This window comes from Rhinopithecus roxellana, chromosome 1, assembly GCF_007565055.1.
Source record: "Rhinopithecus roxellana isolate Shanxi Qingling chromosome 1, ASM756505v1, whole genome shotgun sequence".
Lineage (NCBI taxonomy): Eukaryota > Metazoa > Chordata > Mammalia > Primates > Cercopithecidae > Rhinopithecus > Rhinopithecus roxellana.
The window spans coordinates 187,020,464-187,047,395 of NC_044549.1; the positions used below are offsets into that span (position 1 = coordinate 187,020,464).

Here is a 26,932-nt window from a genome sequence, read left to right on the forward strand (position 1 = left end):
CCTCAGCCTCCTGAGTAGCTGGGACCACAGGTGCAAGCCACCATGCCCAGCTAATTTTTTAATTTTTGGTAGAGATAGGGTTTCACCATGTTGCCCAGGCTGGTCTTGAACTCCTGAGCTCAAGAGATCCACCTAACTCAGCCTCCAAAAGTGCTGGAATTACAGGTGTGAGCAATCACACCAAGCCCAGACTCAATTTTCACCTGGATGGAGGCAACTCTTTTTTTTTTTTTTTTTTTTTTTTTTTTGAGACGGAGTCTCGCTCTGCCGCCCAGGCTGGAGTGCTATGGCCGGATCTCAGCTCACTGCAAGCTCCGCCTCCCGGGTTCACGCCATTCTCCTGCCTCAGCCTCCCGAGTAGTTGGGACTACAGGCGCCCGCCACCTCGCCCGGCTAATTTTTTTTGTATTTTTTAGTAGAGATGGGGTTTCACCGTGTTAGCCAGGATGGTCTCGATCTCCTGACCTCGTGATCCGCCCATCTCGGCCTCCCAAAGTGCTGGGATTACAGGCTTGAGCCACCGTGCCCGGCCTACTCTTTTTTTTATCTTGCTGTTTTTTAGAGACAGAGTCTTGCTACACTGCCCAGACTGGATACAAGCTCCTAGCCCCAAACAATCCTCCTGCCTCAAGTTCCTGAGTTAACTGAGACTACAAGCACACACACTACTGCAGCTGGCTCAGTTCTAATAATTTATACACCTCTAGAGCTGATTTCTCAGCAATTTACAGTTTCATACTTCTGCTCTCTGGTACTATTATACTTTTGTCCTATCAAATGCAACCTAACTGAAATCAAATTTAGTATTTTAGTACTTATTAGCCCCAAATATACAGGTAATCCTTTAACCTTGTTCAAAAGTGATCAGAAAAAAAGGCACTCTTTTTCTGTGTGTATAGGGAGACATAATCTCACTATGTTGTCCAGGCTGGTCTCAATCTCCTGGACTCAAGTGATCTTCCTGCCTAAGTCTCCCAAAGCATTGGGATTATACATGTGACCCACCATATCTGGCAAAAAAAGGCATTCATATATACTACACATGGAGAGTAAAAATTGATACACTCTATTGGGGAGCAAGTTGTAATTATAAGAATTATAAATTTATCTATTCTTTGAATCAACAAACCCACCTCTAAGGAATTTATCTCATATATACACCTGTACATAAGCAAGGTTATTCATTATAGTAGTACAGGCATGGGGGGAAAAAACAGTTCTCCATATAGGTAGATATGGTAAATAAAGCAAGGAGCAGAACATTATACATTATACCAAAAGTGCCATTTTCTGTTAAGTATAGGGAGAAAAACAGGAATCCATATTTGTATTTCCTAGTCCATACATAAAAAATTACGGAAAGTTAGGGAAAAAAAAAATGTGATTATATGCCTTATAATGATGACCTAGGGACTCTAGATGATAGACTATTTATGGTTTCTTTGCTTCTTGCTTGCCCCTACTGGGTTAAATGTAACAATTCTAGAGCTGACACATGCAGAACTAACGCTGTTCATTTATTATTTTTCATCACACATTTTCTCAGAGAGGAAGTCAGGTTGATAGCATTATGCCAAGTTAACACCACCAAAAATTTTAATTTTTACTAAAAATACTAGTCAAGTTGGTTGGTGATTCTGGAGAACATGTGTGAGTCGAAATTAAGATTTTCAAGAAAATACAGTATTTTGGGGCTATATTTTATTGTATTGTGAAAGTTTAGGTCCTCCTAAGAAATATGTCAAATAGGCTGGGAGCAGTGGCTCATACCTATAATCCTAGCACTTTGTGAGGCTGAGGAGGAGCTCACTTGAGCTCAGGAGTTCGAGACCAGCCTGGGAAACATGGCGAAACCCTGTCTCTACAAAAAATACCAAAAAAAAAAAAAAAAAAAAAATTGCCAGGTGTGGTGGTGTATGCCTGTAGTCCCAGGTACTCGGGGTGCTGAGGCGGGAGACTCACTTAAGCCCGGGAAGGCAAGCTACAGTGAGCTGTGTTCAAGGCACTACACTCCAGCCTGGGTGACAACGTGAGGCCCTGAGTCAAACAAACAAACAAACAAACAAAAAGAAATACGTCAAATATACACAGCTCTCCTACATTTGGGGAATAACATAATTAATGAAAATTGCTAGAGGTACATGCTGGAGAGCATAAAAATAAAAGGACATACACACACACTATTAGACTGCAAAGAGTTTATAAATATGTCAGTAAATGATTATCCAAAAATAATTTTTCAGGTGACAATTGCTAGTACATGAACATTTTCAAATGTTACTTACAAAGCCATGAATTAAAAAATTCAAATTCAAATTAGTTCACAACTTTACTAGATATATCAACAAACTATAAAGACAGGAAAAAAGAAAAAGAAAACCACTATTACAATGTAAGATTTACACTAAAAATGCCAACATTTGAGAAAGCAGTATAGTCCAATGGGAAGATTTGAATAGTCTTTCATTCAAATCCTAGGTTTGAAACAGCTATGTAAGACTCACTTATTTTCTCTGAGCTTCACTTATCTGTAAAAATGGAAATAAAACCATTTACTTCATGTGATGAGGGTATTCTGAGTAGTATTTGAGAAATAAAGGTGTGTGGAAGGTGCTCTGCTTACATCAAATTTCAGGATAAAGCCAACTAAAGAAAAAGCATTTTAGGCCGGGTGCGGTGTCTCAAGCCTATAATCCCAGCACTTTGGGAGGCTGAAGTGGGTGGATCATGAGGTCAGGAGATCAAGACCATTCTGGCTAACACGGTAAAATACTGTCTCTACTAAAAACACAGAAAATTAGCTGGGCACGGTGGCACGCACCTGTAGTCCCAGCTATTCGGGAGGCTGAGGCAGGAGAATGGCGTGAACCTGGGAGGCGGAGCTTACAGCGAGCAGATATTGCACCACTGCACTCCAGCCCAGGTGACAGAGCAAGACTCCGTCTCAAAAAAAAAAAAAAAAAAAAAGAAAGAAAAGAAAAAAAGTGTTTTTACTATTTCTCCCTAATCAGAGAATATTCCTTCTACTAATGAAGAAAGCACAATTAGGAGCAACAAAGGTTATTATAAAGAAGACACTGTTCTTTAGGAGAATTTCTTAAAAAAAAGAAAAAGGAAAAAAAAACGATAAAAAATGCTGCAAGCAACACACATTCATTAAAATAAGAAATATATTCAGGAATAGGTTTCCCCCACTGTGTGCCTGGCAGCACTGACTGAAAGAGTCAGAAGTTTAGACTATTTTGGTCGGGCACAGTGGCTCACACCTGTAATCCCAGCACTTTGGGTTGCCAAGGCAGGCAGATCACCTGAGGTCAGGAGTTCAAGACCAGCCTGACCAACACGGAGAAACCCCAACTCTACTAAAAATACAAAATTAGCTGGGCGTGGTAGCACATGCCTGAAATACCAGCTACTAGGGAGGCTGAGGCAGGAGAATCGCTTGAACCTGGGAGGCGGAGGCTGCAGTGAGCCAAGATCGTGCCATTCCAGTCTGTTGCCACTCCAGTCTGGGCAACAAGAGCGAAACTCCGTCTCAAAAAAAAAAAAAAGAAATTTAGATGATTTCATTCCTAAATATGGAGATGCATAAGATTTAAAGACAAAGCTACCCGTCACAAAACTTAAAAGTTATGTCCCATGGTTAGACTAGACAATCTGTAATGAGTTAAATTAATAATTTGTTAATACTAGAGTTAACTTGTTACTAGCAAAATAATGGTACATTATTTGTTGGAAGTATGTTTAAAATACTAACTTGTTAAAATAATGATTTAAAATACAGGCCAATAACAGTGGCTCATGCCTGTAATCCCAGCACTTTGGGAGGATCCCTTGAGGCCAGGAGTTTTGAGACCAGTCTTGGCAATATAGCGAGACCTTGTCTCTACAAAATAAAAAATAATAAATAATAAAATAAAATATAGGCCGATTTTAAACCAAAACAAAATTTGTAAAGAAATCTACTCAGAAACAAGTAATTTTATGATAATATTAAAATAATTTGTGTAAATCTGTTTTAGAATAAATAATAATACAAAATGATAATTTTATTTTACTAAATTGAAAGAATGGTGATTCATAAAAAAAAATTAACTAGTCCACATGCCAAAAGTTAGTTACTGTTTAACACTAAGGATAAGAATGTAAATCTTACCAGGAAATGAAGACCAGCTGTGTAACATTATGTCTCCAGTTCTCAATTGTCCTTTAAAGTCAAAAACCATCGTATTTACCCACGCTACAGGATAATGCTGTTGAAAAAGACACAATTACATAAATATGCTAAGAATAACTTTAAGGTGTAAACGTGCACATGTCCTTTATTTCAATAATGTTAGTTCTAGAAAGCTCTGAACGATTTCCAAAATAATCTTCTAAAATGAGAACAAGATATACATAGAAAAATGCTCAATATCTTTATTATGTTTAAGAACAACCTTAAAACCCAATTAACAATTCATAATAAAATAGTACATGAATAAAATAGAATATGGATTAAACAGCCTTGCGAAAATGAGATTTTTCTTTTTTTTTTGAAATGGAGTCCCACTCTGTCACCCAGGCTGGAGTGGTGGTATGATCTCAGCTCATGCAACCTCCACCTCCCAGGTTCAAGAGATTCTCCTGCCTCAGCCTCCTGAGTAGCTGGAATTACAGGCACCCGCTACCACACCCGTCTAATTTTTGCCTTTTTAGTAGATACGGGGTTTTGTCATGTAGGCCAGGCTGGTCTCAAACTCCTGACCTCAGGTGATCCACCCACCTAAGCCTCCCAAAGTGCTGGGATTACAGGTGTGAGCCATCATGCCCAGCCAAAATGAGAAATTTTTAATAATCCAAGAAAATACGTACAATATCAGAATACATGTTTTAAGAGCTTTCAGACTACATAAATCTCAATGTGGAAGGAGATAATGTCTCTAGGTATATAAATATGTCTCTTAAAAGGAGGCATTGAGCTGATAGGACTTTTATATAAACATTTAAATAGATTGATTTTGCCATATTATATCAAAAATCTTATAATCAAACATCTTATAATTATTTGAGGATAATTCTATATCAGGGAAGAAAAAAATACTAAGGAACTAACGCTTCTGTGACTTTTTAGTCATTAAAAGTTATTTTATTTTTAGAGTACTTTTTTTTTTTTTGGAGACAGGATTTTACTATGTTGCCAAGACTGGTCTCCAACTCCTGTCCTCAAGCAATTCTCTCACCTCAGCCTCCCAAAGTGTTGGGACTACAGGCATGAGCCACTGCACCTAGCCTAAAAATTATTTTTAGATGATTATATGATGATAACCAGAGGAGATGCTTATATTCCTATGTTAAGAATAAAAGAACACGGCCGGGCACGGTGGCCACACCTGTAATCTCAGCACTTTGGGAGGCTGAGGCGGGTGAATCACGAGGTCAGGAGTTCAAGACCAGCCTGGCCAACATGTTGAAACCCTGTCTCTACTAAAAATACAAAACATTAGCTGGGTGTGGTAGCGGGCGCCTGTAGTCCCAGTTACTTGGGAGGCTGAGGCAGGAGAATCACTTGATCCCGGGAGGCGGGAGGTTGCAGTGAGCAGAGATAGTGCCACTGCACTCCAGCCCAGGCGACAACGTGAGACTGTCTCAAAAGAAAAAAAGAATAAAAGAACACAAATTCATATAGATAAATATAGTAACTAGATTTTAAAAACGTATAAAATTAATGTCCCCATCCCCACCAAAAAGTTTTCAAAAAGCTAGAAGAAAGTAAAACACTTGACTGAAAACATAACATGGAAGATGAAAGTATGACAACAGGTCCATCCTCTTATATCCATAATTTCAAAATCTGAGAAGCTCTAAAAACTGAAGGTTTGCTCATAGCTCACGTGATGGCAAAAAGTGGCCAGAGATAACAAAAAGCTAATGATAGTCACATTTAGTATGAATATTCATATATTTCACTCCAAATATTAACACGTTTGATGACGCATTTATGCCCCAGACCCCACATGATATGTTAAGTCAGTTACGATTAATGATCTTTCTAAAATGCACAAAATTCTGAATTCTTAAACATATCTGTCACATGAAATTTCAGTTGAAAGACTGCATAACTGTAAATTTTTCAAATATCATCATTCTTTATATCTTCTTTAAAGTATTACATATGTAATAAAATACTTATAAAATAAATCTGCCAAAAAAAAAATCCATGGTAGAAGGAGCAAGATTGCAAAAAAATGCATAAACATAAACATAAATAAATGCATTAACTTAAAGACATAAACATGAAAATTTCTTATCTTCTTAAAATCAGTTTTTAAGGATGAAAGTTATCTAATATAATTTAACTTATATTACTCAATTATTTCAAACAGTCTTAAAATTATTCCATTACATAAAACAATCCTCGGAAGTTGGTATATCATTACCACTTTTCCAGCTTTTCTGATGGTCTGATATTTAGAGGGATTAATATTTTTCGTTGATTTCTTCGTTTTTACTTTATCCAAAACAGCATAAATAGCAAAACATAATCGAGCCATTCTTGGTAAGTCACAAATATTAATATCAAATTCCAGTGGTTCATTCCAAATATGATCATTTTTCCCTGATACCTCTGAGCTTACGATGGTTTTACACAGGAGCTCAGTACCATGAAAAAGACCAGCCCTGACATGAACCTGTAATGAAGCAGACAAAAACAAATATGAAGTCATTAATACTGTACCACTAAAAACATCTTCTTTTTGTTTGTTTGTTTGTTTGTTTCTACACTAAAAATATCTTTATTTTGGAGAAGGAAGGAACATACCGGAAGAATAAGCATGCAAGTTTTAGAAAGCCTACTTGTCTACAGAACCACTAGACAGTAATTAACTAGTTTTATTGTTCAGTAAACTGTAGATAGTCTAATCTGTTTTTCACTTGCTAAGTAAACCAGCTACAAAATCACATATTGGTCCAAATACCAGGGTGCTCAATGGTTTAAACAAGTCTAAAGAAATCAAGACAGTAAGTATAAGCATACTATCATATGCTTACCCACTGACTTCATTTACTTGAGGTCTTGTCTTCTCTATGTGTAGGAAAGAATGAATGGATGAGATGGCTCCAAAGTTTCTTTCTACATCTAAATAATTTATGGTTTTGTCATACTAAGTCAAGAGCTAACAAAAGATATTCTATCCATCTCTATGATTATCCTATATATCACTGTCCTTTGTTTTTCCCTAAAGGCCCAGGGCCAGAGTGATACAGGGCATGCATAAGATGTCCCAGACAATTTTACTCATTTGCAGTGTTTTAAAAGATAAGACCTAATTATCACCAATTTAAAAGTCAGGGGGAAAGTAGAGCTAAAATCAGTAGTAAACAGAGATTGACCCAGTGATACACTTTTAAGGTAGAAAGTTTTTATACCAGTCTATTCAGATGTGATACTGGCACACAATATTACTCAATAAATATTTACTAAATAAATGAATACATATGTGGAATTGTTTAGGCTTATCTTTCATTTTTCAAAAGCTTATCAACAAAGCTTTTTTGGCTAGTTAAGAGTTACTTACCTCAATATTTGAAAAGGAAGATACATACCCAAGAATATCCACACACTTCATCTACAGATACTAAAATATATTTAAACAGTAATATAAAATTTTAAATACTGAGGTAATCAGCAATTTTAATTATAAATATTTATAATTATGAGTTTAAAACCTATTAAAATAATTAAAACTATGCTATGCTGGCATAAATAAAACTGTAGGTTAGTAGGCCAGAGATATAATAAAAAAAGATTACTGACTTAATAAATAGTATTTTTATCTAATTCCAGCAAAATAAACACAGATGGATTAGAGAGTTAAATATTTTTAAATGATTAAAAGCTAAAGAAATATTATTAAAAAGGTATCAGAATAACTTTTGAAGCTGGATGATGGGTTAATGGAGGTTCATTACACTATTCTACTTTTGTGTATATTTGAAACTTTTCTTTTGAAAAAACTTAAGCTGAAAGAAAAAAATTGGTTATTCTAAACGCAGATGGATTATAATAATATGATAAATATTCAAGTAACGGGGTTACAAAGGATACTAAAAGTAGTTGCAGTAAATCCTCAGGTCACTAGGAATTTACATCTGAACACATGACCTAATTCCCTTCAACTCCAGAAAAAGGTGTAATCCTTCTATTCAAGTCTCCTGGTCCCATATTGCTCCAGCTCCCCAAGTACGGAGATGTTGCTCCTTTGCTCCTCTGCATTGGAAAAATCTTCCTCCAGCAGGCTATAAACCTGTGCAAGTCTCTCTAAAATCAAACTCAAACAAAAATCTACCTTAGAAGCTAACTAACCATAATCACTCATGTTCTTTCTACCACAGTGACAATGGTACCAGCAGCCACTCAGTCACCTTTGTCTCTTACTTTCAATTCATTGTGAAGTCTATGCTGTATACAAAGAAAAAGTTGATTTACGATGTAACTTAAATGAAAAACAGTATAACACAAAATACTATCAAAATACTAAACTATAGCAAAATACTATCAAAGGCACGGCCAGGTGCAGTGGCTCACACCTGTAATCCCAGCACTTTGGCAGGCTGAGGCGGGTGGATCACTTGAGGTCAAGAGTTCAAGACCAGTCCGGCCAACGTGGTGGAACATCATCTCTACTAAAAATACAAAAATTAGCTGGGTGTGGTGGAGAGCACCTGTAATCCCAGCTACTCAAGAGGCTGAGCAGGAGAATCACTTGAACCCAGGAAGCAGGTTGCAGTGAGTAAAGACTGTACCACTACATTCCAGCCTGGGCGACAGAGCAAGACTCTGTCTCAAAAAAAAAAAAAAAAAAAAAGAGGCATGTTCACCTTGTAAACTGTGTGAAGAATACAAATAAAAGTAGTTTATAGGCTGGGCATGGTAGCTCACGCCTGCAATCCCAACACTTTGGGAGGCCGAGGTGGGCAAGATCATAAGGCCAAGAGATCGAGACCATCCTGGCCAACATGGTAAAACTCTGTCTCTACTAAAAATACAAAAATTAGCTGGGCATGGTGGCGCATACCTGTAGTCCCAGCTGCTCGGGAGGCTGAGGCAGAAGAATTGCTTGAACCTGGGAGGCAGAGGTTGCAGTGAACCGAGATTGCACCACTGCACTCCAGCCTGGGCGACACAGTGAGACTCCATCTCAAAAAAAAAAAGGTAGTAGTTTATAGTGGATAGCTGGAATATTGGTGATTATTGTCTCCTTTGATTAAAGGGGGACAAATACTAAAATCAATAATTTTTTATTTTATGTTATATAATGTTACCTTTAAATATTTAAAAATATCCCAGAAAGTATCATAAAATGGCTGGATGTCTAAATGTAAGACCCTATACAGACATAACAGCAAAATGGCCACAGTCAATCCAAAACTCATTAAACGAAACCATGAATGAAAATACAAAATTTTTTTGCTTTTTTTTTAAACTTTCATTTTAGGTTTGGGGGTACATGTGAAAGAGGTTTGGGGGTACATGTGAAAGTTCGTTACATTGGTAAGCTGTTGTCACAGGGGTTTGTTATATAGATTATATCATCATCTAGGTATTAAGCCTAGTACCCAATAGTTATCTTTTCTGCTCTTCTCCCACGTCCACCCTTCACCCTCAAGTAGACTCCAGTTTTCTGTTGCTTCCTTCTTTGTGTTCATAAGTTCTCATCATTTAGCTTCCTTGTAAGTGAGAACATGCAGCATTTGGTTTTCTATTCCTGCATAAGTTTGCTAAGGATAACAGCCTCCAGCTTCACCCATGTTCCCTAAAGACATGATCTCATTCTTTTTTATGGCTGCACAGTACTCCATGGTGAATATGTACCACATTTTCTTTATCCAATCTGTCACTGATGGGCATTTAGATTAATTCCATGTCTTTGCAATTGTGAGTAGTGCTGCAATGAACATTTGCATGCATGTGTCTTTATAGTAGAATGATTTCTATTCCTCTGGGTATATACCCAGTAATGGGATTGATGAGTCAAATGGTAGTTCTGCTTTTAGTTCTTTGAGTAATTGCCATACTGCTTTTTACAATGGTTGAACTAATTTACACTCCCACCAACTGTGTAAGTGTTCTCCACAACCTCACCAGCATCTCTTTATTTTTTGACTTTTTAATAATATCCATTCTGACTGGTGTGAGATGGTATCTCACTGTGATTTTGATTTGTATTTCTCTAATGATCAGTGATATTGAGCTTTTTTCCATATGCTTCTTGGCTGCATGTATGTCTTCTTTTGAAAAGTGTCTGTTCACGTCCTTTGCCCACTTTTAACGGTCTTTTTTTCTTATAAATTTGTTTAAATTCCTTATAGATGCTGGCTATTAGACCTTGTTGGATGCATAATTTGCAAATATTTTCTCCCATTCTGTGGGCTGTTTACTCTGTTGATAGGTTCTTTGGCTCTGCAGAAGCTCTTAAGTTTAGTTAGATCCCATTTCTCAATTTTTGCTTTTGTTGCAATTGCTTTTGGTGTCTTTGTCATAAAATTTTTGCCCATTCCTAAGTGCAGGATGGTGCTGCCTAGGTTGTCTTCCAGGGTTTTTATAGTTTGAGGTTTTACATTTAAAGTAAATTTAAGTGTACATTTACATTAAGTCTTTAATCCACCTTGAGTTGTCTTTTGTTTATGATGTAAGGAAGGGGTCCAGCGTCAATCGTCTACATATGGCTTGCCAGTTATCCCAGCACCACTTATTGAATAGGGAGTCTTTTCCCCACTGCTTGTTTTGGTCAACTTTGTTGAAGATCAGATGGTCGCAGGTGTGCAAACCTTATTTCTGGGCTCTTTATTCTGTTCTGTTGGTCTATATGCCTATTTTTGTATGAGGTATTATTTTTTAAAACAACCATTTGGGTTTTTCTCCCTTTCTTTAAGCAGGCAGTTTCAGGATTAAGTAGTCACACCCTTAAGCAACCTTTCTTTAAGTCCATGTCTCTGAACTACTTCAGATGGTATTTCCCTGTGTTCCCAGAAATTAGTCAAAAAGCCTAGGGACTTTCATTTTTTTTCTAAAGACTATGAACTAAAGAAAATTATGAAGAAAGATTTACACAACAGCACTTTTAGAAAATCTTTGTATCAGCCGGGCGCGGTGGCTCAAGCCTGTAATCCCAGCACTTTGGGAGGCCGAGACGGGCGGATCACGAGGTCAGCAGATTGAGACCATCCTGGCTAACCTGGTGAAACCCCGTCTCTACTAAAAAATACAAAAAACCAGCCGGTCGAGGTGGCAGGTGCCTGTAGTCCCAGCTCCTCGGGAGGCTGAGGCAGGAGAATGGCGTGAAACCAGGAGGCGGAGCTTGCAGTGAGCTGAGATCCGGCCACTGCACTCCAGCCTGGGCGACAGAGCCAGACTCCGTCTCAAAAAAAAAAAAAAAAAAAAAAAAAAAAAAAAAAAAAAAAAAAAAAAAAGAAAGAAAATCTTTATATCTACCTTATATGCTATACGCAAAGTATCTAAATTATGAGAAACTTACATTAGCACAGTTTGTTTTTGTTTTTGGAGATGAGGTCTCACTCTGTCACCCAGGCTGCAGTGAGGTGGCATGATCTCAGCTAACTGCAACATCCATCTCCCAGGTTCAAGTGATCCTCCTACCTCAGCCTCCCAAGTAGCTGGGATTACAGGTGCGTACCACTATGCCTGGCTAATTTTTGTATTTTTAGTAAATACAGGGTTTCATCATGTTGGCCACGCTGGTCTCAAACTCCTGAGCTCAAGCCATCTGCCCACCTTGGCTCCCAAAGTGATGGGATTAAAGGCATGAGCAACCATGTATCCGGTCTAGTGTGGTATTTTACACAGCTAAAATAGAATACTAGATAGAATAGGAATAAGTGAAGGCATATTAAGACACACTTCACTTCTCATATTCCTAATTACTTTGTTTCTCTAAATAAAAGTTTAGTTGCCTGTAAGAACCATCCAACAATTATTTTCTCCTGAGCAATGAAGAAACAGCTCCATCATCAATGTCTGTATCAGCTCTGTATCAGCTCTGTATCATCTCCAGAGAAGTCTTTCAAGACTGAAGAAATAATTTCACAGCTTTAAACACATTACCAAAAATTGTGTATGACATTATATACTCAACATTTAAACTAAATTCCATTCATTTAAACTAAATTCATATAAATTCCCAATCTGCTCTGCAAACACTGACCAAAAAAGGGGGGTAGGGGAAGAAATGTGTATGTACAGTGTGAAAATAGAAAATGAGACCTGAAGAAATATCTAGGCTAGAAAAAAAAACTTGGGAATCAAGCAAAGGTGGTACACTTTTTCAAGTTTCTGACAAGATACCAGTAATTGCTTTCCCAAATCTGATGAAGACTAAGTGAGAAGAAAATCACTAAGAGGTGTTGATGCAGGGTCCACATGCCTGATGCAAACAACCCATCTGACTTCTGAGTTCCTTGGCCTCAAAATCTCCAACTGGGTACTTCTCTCCTTCCCTTCAGCCACACAATCCCACGATCCCACCCTGAATTTGACTTCACCACACCCTAGCACCTCCAAATCACTAATTACCACATCTCAGTTTCCAACCACCCAAATCCACCACTCAGATTCCACCCCATTCCAACTTACTGTTAATACATTCCCAAAGGAAAACTTTGTAGCCATCACTAAAATCACTATTTCAACAACCAACACCTCTTTCCCTCTGCTTCTCTAATAGTTTTGTCTGCCTTCACTCTCACCAAAATTATCTGCAAATGCCTCTCTCGCATCCCACTCATCTGGAAGTCTGTATCCTGGATAAACCTAATTATCTGCTTCTTCTCCATCCCAAATGTTTTCAGGCAGGCCAGCACCATGACTGACTGTTTTCAAATATAAAATTACTATTTCAGGCTGGGTGAGGTGGCTTACACCTGTAATCCCAGCACTTTGGGAAGCCAAGGCAGGCAGATCCCTTGAGCACAGGAGTTCAAGACTAACCTGGGCAACACGGTGAAAGCCCATCTCTACAAAAAAATACAAAAATTAGTCAGGTGTGGTGGCATGCACCCATACTCACAGCTACTTGGGAGGCTGATGTGGGAGGATCGCCTGAGCCCAAGAAGCATAGGTTGCAGTGAGCAGAGATTGTGCCACTGCACTCCAGCCTGGGTGACAGAGCAAGACCCTGCCTCATTCAGAAAGAAAAAAGAAAGAAAATAAATGAAAGAAAGAAAATAAAGAAAAGACTATTTTGTTACTATAAGATTTCTTACCTTTTACTGCTGAAAACTTCTATTACCATTTACTTTCCAAAGAGATAATCAGTCTGCAAACTACAAAAAATTTTTAAAGCCCTGTTTAAGCTACTTTTTGGGAAAATGAAAGTGATTTCATTGGCAACTAACACTCCACACATGTTCATGAAAGGTGAGTGGGGGAAAGGGCGGTGCCATCTATTCACACATGATTTCTGCTTAGAAACTTCATATCCATAATTTTTTTTTTTTTTTTAGAGGGAGTTTTGCTTTCGTTGCCCACGCTGGAGTGCAATGACATGATCTCGGCTCACTGCAACCTGTGCCTCCCAGGTTCAAGCAATTCTCCTGCCTCAGCCTCCCGAGTGGCTGGGATTATAAGCGCCTGCCACCACGCCCGGCTAATTTTTTTGTATTTTTAGTATAGATGGGGTTTCACCATGTTGGTCAGGCTGGTCTCCATCTCCTGACCTCAGGTGACCCACTTGCCTTGGCCTCCCAAAGTGCTGGGATTATAGGTGTGAGCCACCACACCCAGCCAAGATGATTTTAATGTTACTCTAAGCTCAGTTGATGATCCATGTGTGCATATATATATATATTGAGAGAGAGAGAGAGAGAGAGACACTTTGATCTTATTTGACGTTAAATGAACACAACAAAGACTCCACTGCCTAATCATTCCCAAATCCAGTTTTGAATAAAAATATGCATACAGAATTTCCTGAAAAACACGCTATTTATTTAGGAAGTCCAAACATGATTCAATTAAAGATAAACCATCAAATGACTGAATACAGTACTAAGACTGAATTAATCTGGTCTCTTCTAGAATGACCTTTTCCAGATTACACTGTCAATATATTTTATGTCTACCTAGTGAAAGACATTATAAGAGAGATGAGAAGCATTATTTTACCTACTATAATATGATGTTGTCAGAGGTGTTGGTGCTCACTACATTACGCACTGTGTCTCATTCATAAGGATTCCCTAAGCATATCTCTCTCAATTTACAGTATTGAAATATGCTACAAACTCATAAATAACTAGTTTGTTTTATCTTATGAGATTCTGAATATTATAACTGATCATGTTTTCTCTTTGCCTTGTCCACTAGTTGTAGGGCAAGCAGACAGCCAAATATGTAGCCCACATCAAGCAAATAATTACACAGGATCTAATATTATATACCTGCCTACTGGGAATCTTGCTACTGGGTGGTTTTTTTTTGTCTTATTTCCTGTCAATTAACTATCTTCTATTTTTTTTTTAAGTCAAAACTGTGTATACTGTATGTGCTATTTAAGAGAGAGAGACAAATACACACAAAGACTGTGTGAGAGGGTGTAGTCTCACCTCAAATAATCTGTAAAATAAGATTTGGTAAATCACAAATAAAACAAAACATACATAAAATATATTTTGCATCTGTTGTATGGGAGGTTATAAGATAGGAATATCAGGATTAAAATGGTATTCAATTCTTACTCTCGGTAATCTTACACGAATTTGTCACCTTTTTAATATGGCATTTAAATATAATTTATGCAGAAAATTATGAATTTTACAGATGATTATTTTTCAATGTTCTGTTGATAAAGACATTGAGAAATAAAAGACAAATAAGTACCCACCATATAATAAAGGCTCAATAAATGTTAGCTACTATTTAAAAACGAAACAAAACAGAATGCTAGTTATAACTGCATCCAAAAACTTCTGGCAAAACTCAGGTATAGGAAATGAAGTAGAATTAGGAATGAGCTGCTATAAAAGCTCAAAAAACAAAACAAAAACAAAAACAAAACCCTCAATTATAATGGGCTAAAAAAAAGTCCCATACCATCTGTGAACAGCTACAACAAAGAATGTGATCTGGGAAAGAATAACAGTAAAGAACTAACCTAACTTGAGCATGGTGACAATTGAAAAAAAAAAGAAAAGACCCTGCACATTCTGAAAAAAAATTGTTGAAAATAAGTATCATTATTTAATAGTCAAAGTATGATTTATTTCAGGCCAAGTCATTAAGATCAGTTCTGCTTGAGAAATCTCTGTGTACTTTGCCAAAATTATTAAAGGTGACAAATGGTTAAAAAGAAACAAGAGTAGGAAAAAAGACCCAACTTTATAATGATGCTAAAAATTTTGTTCTCTGAATTTAGAATCTCCCATTTAAAAAAAAAAAAAAGCATTAAAAGTTTTTGTTTTCAGAAAAAGCAGTAGCAAAATCCATTCTCTAAATTTGTATCACATGAAATTTTATAAAAATTGTCCCATTTCCTGAAGTTTGAGCTGGATCTTCTTTAATCTTGAGAAGTAAAGCATTTTAAAGTATAATTAATCATGCTTTAAAGCCTGGCACAGTAGTTCACACCTGTAATAGCAACACTTTGGGAGGTCGAGGTGGGCAGATCACTTGAGCTCAGGAGTTCGAGACCAGCCTGGGCAACATGGCAAAATCTCCTCTCTACTCAAAACACAAAAAAATAGCCGGGCGTGCTGGTGTGCGCCTATGATCCCAGCTACTCAGGAGCCTGAGGTGGAAGGATCCCTTGAGCTTTGGGGCCGGAGCCTGTGGTGAGCCGAGACGCGTCACTGCACTCCAGCCTGGGTGACAGAGTGAAACCCTGTCTCAAAAATAAAAAAAAAATAATAACCATGCTTTATACAGTTACATGTTTTATTATCCAACTTTAATAAATTTTCATGGAAACACTTCTTCACAAGCCCCAGAACATTAGGAGAGCAAAAGAAGTCAGGCTTTGTCATGCAAAGGACTTGCCACTGTGCTACAGCAGGGAGGTGCCAAGCCAACACACAGACTGCATTCCTATACTCACCAATTAAAAATGTTCTGTGTTGAATAAGATATGAATTTTTTTCACATCAACATTTTAATTTCCTTCTTGTTCCACAATATGGCCAAAATCCACTACATTTTTGCCCTTAGATATTAGACACAAAAAAAGATCAGTAGCATGAATGGGTGGAAATTCTCATGTTTTGGGAATTTCCCAGCCTTGATCATTTGTAAAAGGGAAAAACTGTCTCTTCTACCTTCATACACTTCAGACACCAAATGTGAGGGTTTTTCCTACAACAACCAATTATCTAACTCTCTGGACACCAATTGAGTATCCTACAATTCAATTTGATGCTACCTGGACTTAATGCAGATGCTACCAGATTATGGCATTAGTTCCCTAAGACTGACTTCCAATTCAGATGACAATTGCAAATCCCAGGTTATTATTTGTACTTCTGATCAATCGAGGGTTCCCATAAAAGCCTTCCTCAGGTTCAATTTGCTCTAATGGCTCACAAAACTCAGGGAAACACATTTATCCATTTATTATACAGGATATTACAAAGGACAGAAATAAATAGCCAAATGAAAAGGTATATATATGTTCTTCAAGGTCCAGAAGGGTACCAAGTGCAGGAGCTTGTCCCCATGGAATTTGACTGCACTATCCTCTCAGCATGTGGATATATTCACTAACCCAAAAGCCCTGCAAACCCCATTATTTAGGGTTTTTATGGAGGCTCCATTAAGTAGGTATGGTTATTAAGTCACTGGCCACTGTTAAGTCAGTCTCTATCCTCCCTCCCCATTCCAGAAGTCCCGGTGTGGGGCTGAATGTTCCAATCCTCTATTCACGTGGTTGGTTTCTCTGGCAACCGGCTCCATCCTGAAACTATCCAGGGGCTTTAAGTTGCCATTCATCTTGTCAGTATACAAAAAGACACTCCTATCATTACCCAGATTCCATGGGTCTTGAAAGCTCTTTTGTCAGGACACTGAGACTAGATCAAACCATTAAAATAATAGATGCTCCTATCACTCAGGAAATGACAAGGGACTTAAGGAGCTCTGTGCCAAAAGTCAGGGCGGAGACCAAACATATATTCTTTATTATGTCACAATTTGTAAGAAGGTAGCTTTGTTCTGACTTATGAGAAGAATACTGTGTGACCTTAAACTAAGGATAAAATGTTAGAGACAGTTATGTTAAAATGTATTCATTCATTACACAAATATTTAGTGTTCCAGGCACTGAAAGAAGATAAAAAGAGGAAGATACAGGGAAAGTGGGGGAGTAGGGGGTTGGGGTGTGAGGGTTGAAAATTTACCTGTTGGGCATAGCGTTCAGTATTTGGGTGATGAATACACTAAAAGCCCAGACTTCACTACTATGCAATATATGCATGTAAGAAATCTGCATTTATACTCCCTAAATATTTTTTTTTAATGTTTAAGATCAAAGATACAATTTCCTTGGGTTATACACTTTAATAGATAAGGAGTCCTGCGATCTATATAACTAGGCTATGGGGAATTATGATGTATGACTGATACGTGTGATACAGGATATGTCTGCACTTGTATTTCTCTTGGGCTTCTTGAATTTGTGTTTCTGTCTTTTGCTGACTTTGCCAATAATCTAGTTTCCTGTGATTATTTCCTTAAGTAGTCTTCCTGAACTGTACTTTTGCTCTTCTTTTTCTCAAAGTCAGATTGCACAAATGTTAGACTTTCTGGTATTTTCTCACAGATTCCTGGGGCTCTATCAAATTTTTCTCCCATTTTACTCTTTTAAACTAGAAAATTTGTATTGATTAATCTTTAAGTTCACTGACCCTCTCCTTTCTCATTACCATTCTGCTATTGGGTCCATTCAGTGTATTTTTAAATTTCAGTTATTATATTTTTTAGTTCTGAATTTTCCATTTGATTCCTCCTTATATCTTCTATTTAATGGCTGAAACTTTCTCCCTTTCCAGTCCCTCCTATTGTATTTGTCCTTAGTTGTTATAGCATTTTCATAACTGCTTTAATGTTTTTGTAAGATAATTCCAACATCTGTGTCATCTTGTCACTGATGCTTACTGAACTATCATTGTCCACACAACTTCAGATTTTCCTCATTCTTTATGTGTCAACTAATTTTGAATTGTATTCCAGATATTTTGTCTATTATGTTATGAGACACTGGGTCTTGTTTATATCCTATGGAGAATGTTGATATTTTTGTTTTAGGGGACCATAGTTAGGTTCAACAGTTTCAAGTTTCCATGAGCCTTCTGTGAGCTGCAGTTCCGATACCAGTTCAGTTTTCAAGTCTTCTTGTAGGGCTATTTGCATCTGTCCCATGTGTGCACTACACATTAACCAGTCTGAGACTTGGGTAATGGAATATGCCACTGTTCACTTCTCAAAGCATGTAGACTGTTAAGAGCAGATACTCATATGCACAGCTCAGAAATAAGCTTATAAACACAAAACTTTAAGAAGTTGCTTTCCTGAGCTTATCTCACTCTGCAATGTTCCAAGTATTTTTTAGTAGGCTGGGGCTCCACTTTACTTGTTACCCAACTGGAAAGCTGAGGCTTTATTCACCCACACTTCTTGCAACTATGCTAAACACTATGCTAAACACTAGGAGGGTGTCCACAACTCCTATAATTGAAGCAGACATTCAACTCTGAGTCTTAGGCTCTGCCTGTCCCCAGTGCTCCTGCCACTGTCACTGCTACCACTGCTGCTATTGCCACAATACTGTTCAGAGACTGGGGCAACGCAAAAGAGAGAAAAGAAACAAAAAGAGGAGAAAAAAAGGTGCAATTCATACAGTCTCTAAGAGTCAGAAGATGCCTGACTCTTAGATGCCTTTAATATAATTAAGATGCATACATGAAAGACGAAAACACTACAAGGCTAGCCAGTCTTGGTGGCTCATGCCTGAAATCCCAGCACTTTGGGAGGCTGAGGCAGAAGGATCACTTGAGCGAGGAGTTTGAGGTCAACCTGGACAACACAGTGAAATCTCGTCTCTATAAAAAGTAAAAAAAAAAAAAATTAGCTGGGTGTGATGGTGCATGCCCATAGTCCCAGAGACACAGGAGTCTGAGGCAGGAGGGTCTCTTGAGCCGAGGAAGTCAAGGTTGCAGTGAGCTGTGTTTTACCCACTGCACTCCAACCTGGGTGACGGAGCAAGACTCTGTCTTTAAAAAAACAAAAACAAAAAACAAACAAAAAGCCCTACAAGGCTGAGGAAAGACTGACCAGGAAGCTATATGCTACAGAATTCCAAGCACTCCCACAGAGATGGAAGACGTTCAAGCGCCAGGGAGGCAGAGTGGTGAGTCAACACTGAACACGTGAGATTTCTGTTACAGACCTCATACAGAGTCATGTGTCCTGTATGATCTCTCAGACTGCAAATACGATGGATTAGACTACTGTAATTAGGTTATACTATATGATACTGTCAGCGTTAAGGAGGGTAGATAATCCTCAGTGAGCCTGATTTATTTGTTGAACCCTTAAAAGACACTCAGCTCTTCCTAGCAAAAGAGTCAAAGCATGAGAAAATTTGATGCATGAGAAATTCTCCAGACTTAAAAGTTAGGGCCACAGGGCAAAGATCTGAGAGCTGCCTCTAGTTACAGAGAGAAGACCCCAGCCAACAGCCAGCAGGGAATTGGAGACCTCAGGCCTACAATCAGAACCGGGCCAACAACCTGAATCAGAACTGGAACAGAACTGGGCCAACAACTTGAATCAGTTCAGAAACAGATTCTTTCAGAGCTTTCAAAAAGGAGTGTAGCCAAACTATACCTAGATTGCTGAGCTAGTAAGTAAATGTTGTTTTAAGTTTATGGTATTTTGTTATCCAGCAACAGAAAACTAATATAAGGGACTACTATGAACTTCATGCCAGACAACAAAAACAAAACAAATTCTCTGAAAGACAAAAATTACCAAAATTGACACAAAAGAAACAGAAAATCTGTCTACCATACCCATTAAATAACTTTTGAATTTCTTTCTTTCTTTTTTTTTCTTTTTTTTTTGAGATGGAGTTTCGCTCTTGCTGCCCAGGCTGGAGTGCAATGGAGTGACCTCAGCTCACCGCAACCTCTGCCTCCCAGGTTCAAGCGATTCTCCTGCCTCAGCATCCCAAGTAGCTGGGATTACAGGCATGCATCACCATGCCCAGCTAAGTTTTGTATTTTCAGTAGAGACAGTTTCACCAGGTTGGTCAGGTTGATCTCGAACTCCTGACCTCAGGTGATCCACCCATCTCAGTCTCCCAAAGTTCTGGGAGTACAGGCATGAGCCACGATGCCTGGCTGTAAATTGAATTTCTAATTAAAAATCTTCCCATAAAGAAAACTTAGGCCGGGTGCGGTGGCTCAAGCCTGTAATCCCAGCACTTTGGGAGGCCGAGACAGGTGGATCATGAGGTCAGGAGATCGAGACCATCCTGGCTAACACGGTGAAACCCCATCCCTACTAAAAAAATACAAAGAAAAAAAAACTAGCTGGGCGAGGTGGCAGGCGCCTGTAGTCCCAGCTACTCGGGAGGCTGAGGCAGGAGAATGGTGTAAACCCGGGAGGCGGAGCTTGCAGTGAGCTGAGATCTGGCCACTGCACTCCAGGCTGGGCAATAGAACGGGACTCCATCTCCAAAAAAAAAAAAAAAAAAAAAAAAAAAAGGAAACTTAAGGCTCAGATGGCATGGAGTAAGTTCTATCAAATATTTAAGGAATAAATAATATCAGTTCCACGTAAACTTGTTCAGAAAATAAAGCAGGGGAAGGCTTCTCAACTCATTAAATAAGACTGACATTATTCTAATACCAAAATCAAAGAAAGACATTACAAGTCAACAACATATCAATGTTCCTCAATTTTCCTTATGAGCAGAGACAATAAAATCCATAATAAAATATTAATAACTCAAATTTAATAATGTATAAAAAGGCTAACACATCTTGACCAAGTGAACATTATTTCAGAAAAGTAAGACTGCTTTCAACTTTTGAAAACCAATGGATGCCAGGTGAGGTGGCTCATGCCTGTAATCCCAGCACTTTGGGAGGCTGAGGCGGGTGGATCACAAGGTCAGGAGATCAAGACCATCTTGGCTAACACGGTGAAACCCCGTCTCTACTAAAAAAAAATAAAAAAATTAGCCAGGCGTGGTGGCGGGCGCCTATAGTCCCAGCTACTCAGGAGGCTGAGGCAGGCTGAGGCAGGAGAATGGCATGAACCCAGGAGCGGACCTTGCAGTGAGCTGAGATTGCGCCACTGCACTCCAGCCTGGGCGACACAGCAAGACTCCGCCTCAAAAAAAAAAAAAGAAAACAAAAAGAAAACCAATGGATTAAAATATACAAATCAAAAATCATCTCAAAAAATGCAGAAAAAGTAATCAACTTTTTCTTAAAGGGTAAAAATTTTCAGCAAACTAGGAAGAGAATTTCTTGAATAAGGGGAATCTATGAAAACAACAACATTATAATTAAAGTTGAAAGACTGAATGAATGCTGTCCTTTAAGATAAAGAACAAAATCAAGATGTCAGGCCGGGTGTGGTAGCTCACACCTGTAATCCCAGCATTTTGGGAGGATGAGGTGGGCAGATCACCTGAGGTCAGGAGTTCGAGACTATCCTGGCCAACATGGTGAAACCCTGTCTCTACTAAAAATACAAAAATTAGCTGGGTGTGGTGGCAGGCACCTATAATCCCAGCTATTCCGCATGCTGAGGCATGAGAATCACTTGAACTCGGGAGGCGGAGGTTGCAGTGAGCCGAGATTGTGCCACTGCACTCCAGCCTGGGTGACAGAGTGAGACTCTGTCTTGGCAAAAAAAAAAAAAAGAAAGAAAAGAAAAAAGTCTACTATAATGGTTAATTTTACATGTCAACTTGATGAGGTCACAGGGTGCCCTGATATTTGGTCAAACATTTTTCTGGGTGTTACTAATGAGATATTTGGTTAAACATCATTCTGGGTGATTTTGGATGTGATTAACATTGTAATCAGTAGACTGGGTAAAGCTGATTGCCCTCCCTGATGTAGGCTAGCCTCATTCAACTGGCTAAATACTTGAAGAAAACAAAGACTGACCCTCCCCAAGTAAGACAGAATTCTTCCTGCTTGACTGCCTTGTAACTGGGACATTGGCTTTTTTTCCTGCCTAGGGACTCTTAAATGAAACACTGGCTCTTCCTGGTGTCAAGCCTACGAGCCTTCAGATGGGAACTACACCCACTGGCATTCCTGGTTCTCAGGCTTTCAGATTCAGACTGGAACTCAACCACTGGCTCTCTTGGGTCTCCAGTTGCCCACCTCCATAATCATATAAGTCAATTTCTTATAATAAATCTTCTATATTTTTTGCTTATTTATATGTGATAATATAGATCTAGATATACATATTGTATCCTATTGGCTCTGTTTCTCTGGAGAACCCTGAGTAACCCATTTGCCCTTATCACTTCTATTTAAAATTGTACTGGGAGTCTTAGCCAGTGCAAAAAGGAAAGAAAAAAGTTTGGAAAGAAAGATGTAAAGCTGCCACCTTTTTTCAGATTTTGCTTTAACATTCTACTCGAGCTCCTAACCTGTGTAGCAAGATATATCTAAAGGAAAATCATGTCATAATTACATTTAACGTACTCAAATTCAACTATATAATCCTGCTGGGGAGAAGAAAGAAAAAGAGAACGACAGTGCTAGGTACGGTGGGATGAGGTACATACATTAAATACTACCTGTCATTAAGCCCATTAATCCTCTCCATGAACATAACAACTGCAAACAATAGAATCAATCAAGCTTGATACCTGATAGAAGTGGCAAAACACATGGACATAAAATGTCAATGACTTTATTAGGTTTCTGACCACTGACAAAGGAGTAACGCATAATGCTTGAAAAAAAAATAAAGCATGAAGATATTTATCTTGGATATTTTTTAGGAAGAAATTAAATAAAGGGCTGCAGAGAAATACCAACCATAAAAAAATTAAAGAACTGATAAATTATCTACAGAAGACAAATACGATAACCTGGAAATTGGAAGAACAAGTAGAAATTCCCATTTGTTACTATGTAGATTCTATACATATAAATTACTAAACAAAACCATATATATATAATATTCCATATGACTGGTGGGTAGATTTGACTCCATGTGATTTCTGCCTTTAAAAATTAAATTCTGGTCTGGCATGGTGGCTTGTGCCTGTAATTCCAGTGCTTTGAGAGACCAAAGCAGGAGGATTGCTTGAGGCCAGGAGTTGAAGACCAGCACTGGCAACATAGCAAGACCCTATCTCTATAAAAGTAGAAATAAAAATAAAAATTAGCTGGAAGTGATGGCGTACTTGGGAAGCTGAGGTAGGAGGATCGCTTGAGCCCAGGAGTTGAAGGTTACAGTGAGCTATGATCACGCCACTGCACTAGTGAGGGTGACAAATACCCTGTCCTCTAAATAAATAATTAAAAAAAAAAAAAAAAGAATAAAATGCCGGGCGCGGTGGCTCACGCCTGTAATCCCAGCACTTTGGGAGGCTGAGGCGGGTGGATCACGAGGTCAGGAGATCGAGACCACAGTGAAACCCCATCTCTACTAAAAATACAAAAAATTAGCCAGGCATGGCGGCAGCCGCCTGCAGTCCCAGCTACTCGGGAGGCTGAGGCAGGAGAATGGCATGAACCTGGGAGGTCGAGCTCGCAGTGAGCCAAGATCGGGCCACTGCACTCCAGCCTGGGCGACAGAGCGAGACTCCGTCTCAGGAAAAAAAAAAAAAAAAAGAATAAAATCCTCAAGGAAGTCTACTATTTACTAATCCAGAGGATTGTCCAACATGTATTATAAAGTGAATAAATCAAGTTATACAACAATATATATAGTATCATCCCTTTGTTAACAAACAAACCATTTGACAAATCACAGAAATAAACACAACCAAAACCCCTTTAATTCCCATATCATATGTTTATAAATATTTTTATAAACCTGGAGGGCATTCAAAAAGTTTGTTAACTTTGAATCCCTTATGATGGTAAGGAGAGACCAGTAACTTTCTTCTTAATCATGTTTGCACTTTTTCTTTTCCTTTCTTTTTTTGGGGGGAGATTGGGTCTCACTCTGTCACCGGGGTGGAATGCAGTGGCACAATCTCAGCTCAGGGCAGCCTCGACCTCCCGGGCTCCAGCGATCCTCCCACCTCAGCCTTCCTCATAGCTGGGACTACAGACATGTGCTACCACACGCAGCTAAGTTTTGTATTTTTTGTAGAGATGGGGTTTCACCATGTTGCCCAGGCTGGTCTCGAACTCCTGGACTCAAGTGATCTGCCTGCCTAGGCCTCCCAAAGTGCTAGGGTTACAGGTCTGAGCTACCATGCCCAGCCTATTTGCGCTTTTTCATTTACTGCAACAATTATTCATGTTATACTTTTGCAATTGAAAAATTTAAATTAAAAACAGGATTACCACTAAAACAGAAAACAAAGGTTAATTGGTCATAAACACACTCATTAAAAAGAAAAATCTTGATATAAATGATGAATTGATGGGTGCTGACGAGTTGATGGGTGCAGCACACCAACATGGCACAAATATACATATGTAACAAACCTGCACGTTATGCACATGTACCCTAGAACTTAAAGTATAATTAAAAAAAAAAAAAAAAAGAAAAAAAAAAAAAAGAAAAATCTAGGCCAGACGCAGTGGTTCACACTTGCAATCCCAGCACTTGGGGAGGCCACGGCAGGCAGATCACGAGGTTAGGAGTTCGAGACCAGCCTGGCCAATATGGTGAAACCCTGTCCTTACTAAAAATACAAAAATTAGCCAGGTGTGATGGCATGCACCTGTAGTCCCAGCTACTAGGGAGGCTAAGGCAGAAGAATCACTTGAACCTGGGAGGCAGAGGTTGCAGTGAGCCGAGATCGTGCCACTGTACTCTAGCCTGGGCAACAGAGTGAGACTCCATCTCAAAAAAAAAAAAAAAAAAAGAAAAAGAAAAATCTAGCAGAGGATATAAAAGCAAAGCCTTTATTTTAATGATAGCTACTCAAAGAATCTTCTTCTAAGACTGCAAATATTTAAGGTGTACAACATGATGGTTTAATATAGAATAAAGTGCTTGCTACATGGTCAAGTAAATTAACATATCCATTATCACACACAGTTACCTTTCTTTTTTGAGGAGTGGTAAGAGTACCTAAAATCTACTTTCCTAGCAAATTTCCTGTATACAACATTATTAACTGTAGCCTTCATGTTGTATATTAGATCTCCAGAATTATTCAACCAAGATAACTCTTTGTACCTTTGAATTATTTCTCTCAACTTTTTTCACAGCCTCACTCACTTGTCTAACACCAAAGGTGGTAACCAACCTTCTACTCTCCCCCAAAATCTTTAATGCCCATGTACAAAAGCAAGATATTGATAATTTTTGGCAAAGGGCTCCTGAATTTATCTTCACAGCAACAAACATTTCAAACAAACCAAATCTTTTCTTGGATCACAAAAATTATTCACTTAATTTCCAACCCAGCAAATTAGGGAAAATAAACGCTTTATACTCTGAGACAAAATGCTTTGTTAAGCCTTTATTTAAATGTATAGGATTGAGCAATAAACCCCCACGTGTTAACAACTTGTGGTCCATAATGTAGTAATCTACTTTCTTACAGGAAATGGCATTATATGTTCTCTGTGCTCAGCAAGTTTAAAAGGAAAGAAAAAAAAAAAGACTGAAAGAGGGGTTCAGTGCAGCTCTAGGCAAGGCTGAGAGAGGAGAGTAAGCTTGCATAAAAACATAAGATCTATAGTTTTGGCTTAAATTTCACTTGCTGAAATTTAACATATCCATCATCACATACAGTTACCTTTGTTTTTTTGAGTGAGGAGTGGTAAGAGTACCTAAAATCTACTCTCCTAGCAAATTTCCTGTATAAAATATTATTAACTATAGTCTTCAGGTTGTACATTAGCTCTCTAGAATCATTCAACCAAGATAACTCTATCTTTGTACCTTTGAATTATTTCTCTTAACTTTCTTCACAGTCTCACCCATCTATATTATATATTTCTTCTGTATAATACACAGAAGAAATATGTAATATATACTAGAAAAATAATGTCAATCTTTCCAGTAGATCTCTAATGATTCAAAAGTCTTTGAATTTTAAAAGGAAATTTTCAAATTTTGAACAAAAATTCTCAATAGTCTTATAATAAATTACCATATTCTACATCATGTAATTGACCAATATGGGTAAAATTCAATCTCCAATGTGACATTACTGAGCATATCAGTGAGTTATTCAAACACTGGAGCAGATGGCAAATTCAAATCTTAGTGAGTACTTACTTTTACAGTTTCCTCTGTGTTAAGTTTATTTCCCTTAACCAAGACAATTTGGAAAGGGTTGTTATTTTCCCAAACATGCTGTAAAAGAATAAAACAAATACAAATTATTTTAATGAAAGAAATGAATATTCTATGCTAGCAATGTAATTGTCATCAGTTCTAATGTCTACTGGCAAAACTATGAAAATAGAGTTCTAAACTAACAACTAAAAGTCACACGCACTACATTAAGCATTATAACCCCTAGCACTTGGCTTTCATGGCAAAACATAGGCAGCATTCCACTAATACTAAGAGATATCACTAAATTAAAAAGCATTAACAAATAATAATAAAAGCTTTTTATAAATTGAGTTGACCATTTATATTAATATAGAAATAACATCATCAAGGAGCAGTTCAATATACAATTTGTGATGACTGAGTAACTAAGTGTTAACTGTTCAAATAAAGACAAATTTAACATTTGCTTTATACAAATATATTACA

The 26,932-nt window shown here is 38.0% G+C and overlaps 1 protein-coding gene across 6 annotated transcripts in view; it reads right to left on the minus strand.

Moving 5' to 3' along the window:
* PIK3CB (phosphatidylinositol-4,5-bisphosphate 3-kinase catalytic subunit beta) overlaps window positions 1-26,932 on the minus strand; it is a 190,269-nt gene that overhangs the window by 59,119 nt on the left and 104,218 nt on the right. For 5 of the 6 annotated variants that reach the window (XM_030934615.1, XM_010366748.2, XM_010366749.2 and 2 more), the window contains 3 exons: window positions 26,444-26,521; window positions 6,420-6,671; window positions 4,157-4,253 (listed from right to left, as the gene is read on the minus strand). In XM_030934615.1, coding sequence (XP_030790475.1) covers window positions 4,157-4,253; window positions 6,420-6,671; window positions 26,444-26,521 — 427 coding nt within the window. The remainder of the gene's footprint in view (window positions 1-4,156; window positions 4,254-6,419; window positions 6,672-26,443; window positions 26,522-26,932) is intronic. The other variant, XM_030934620.1, reaches the window with a different exon arrangement.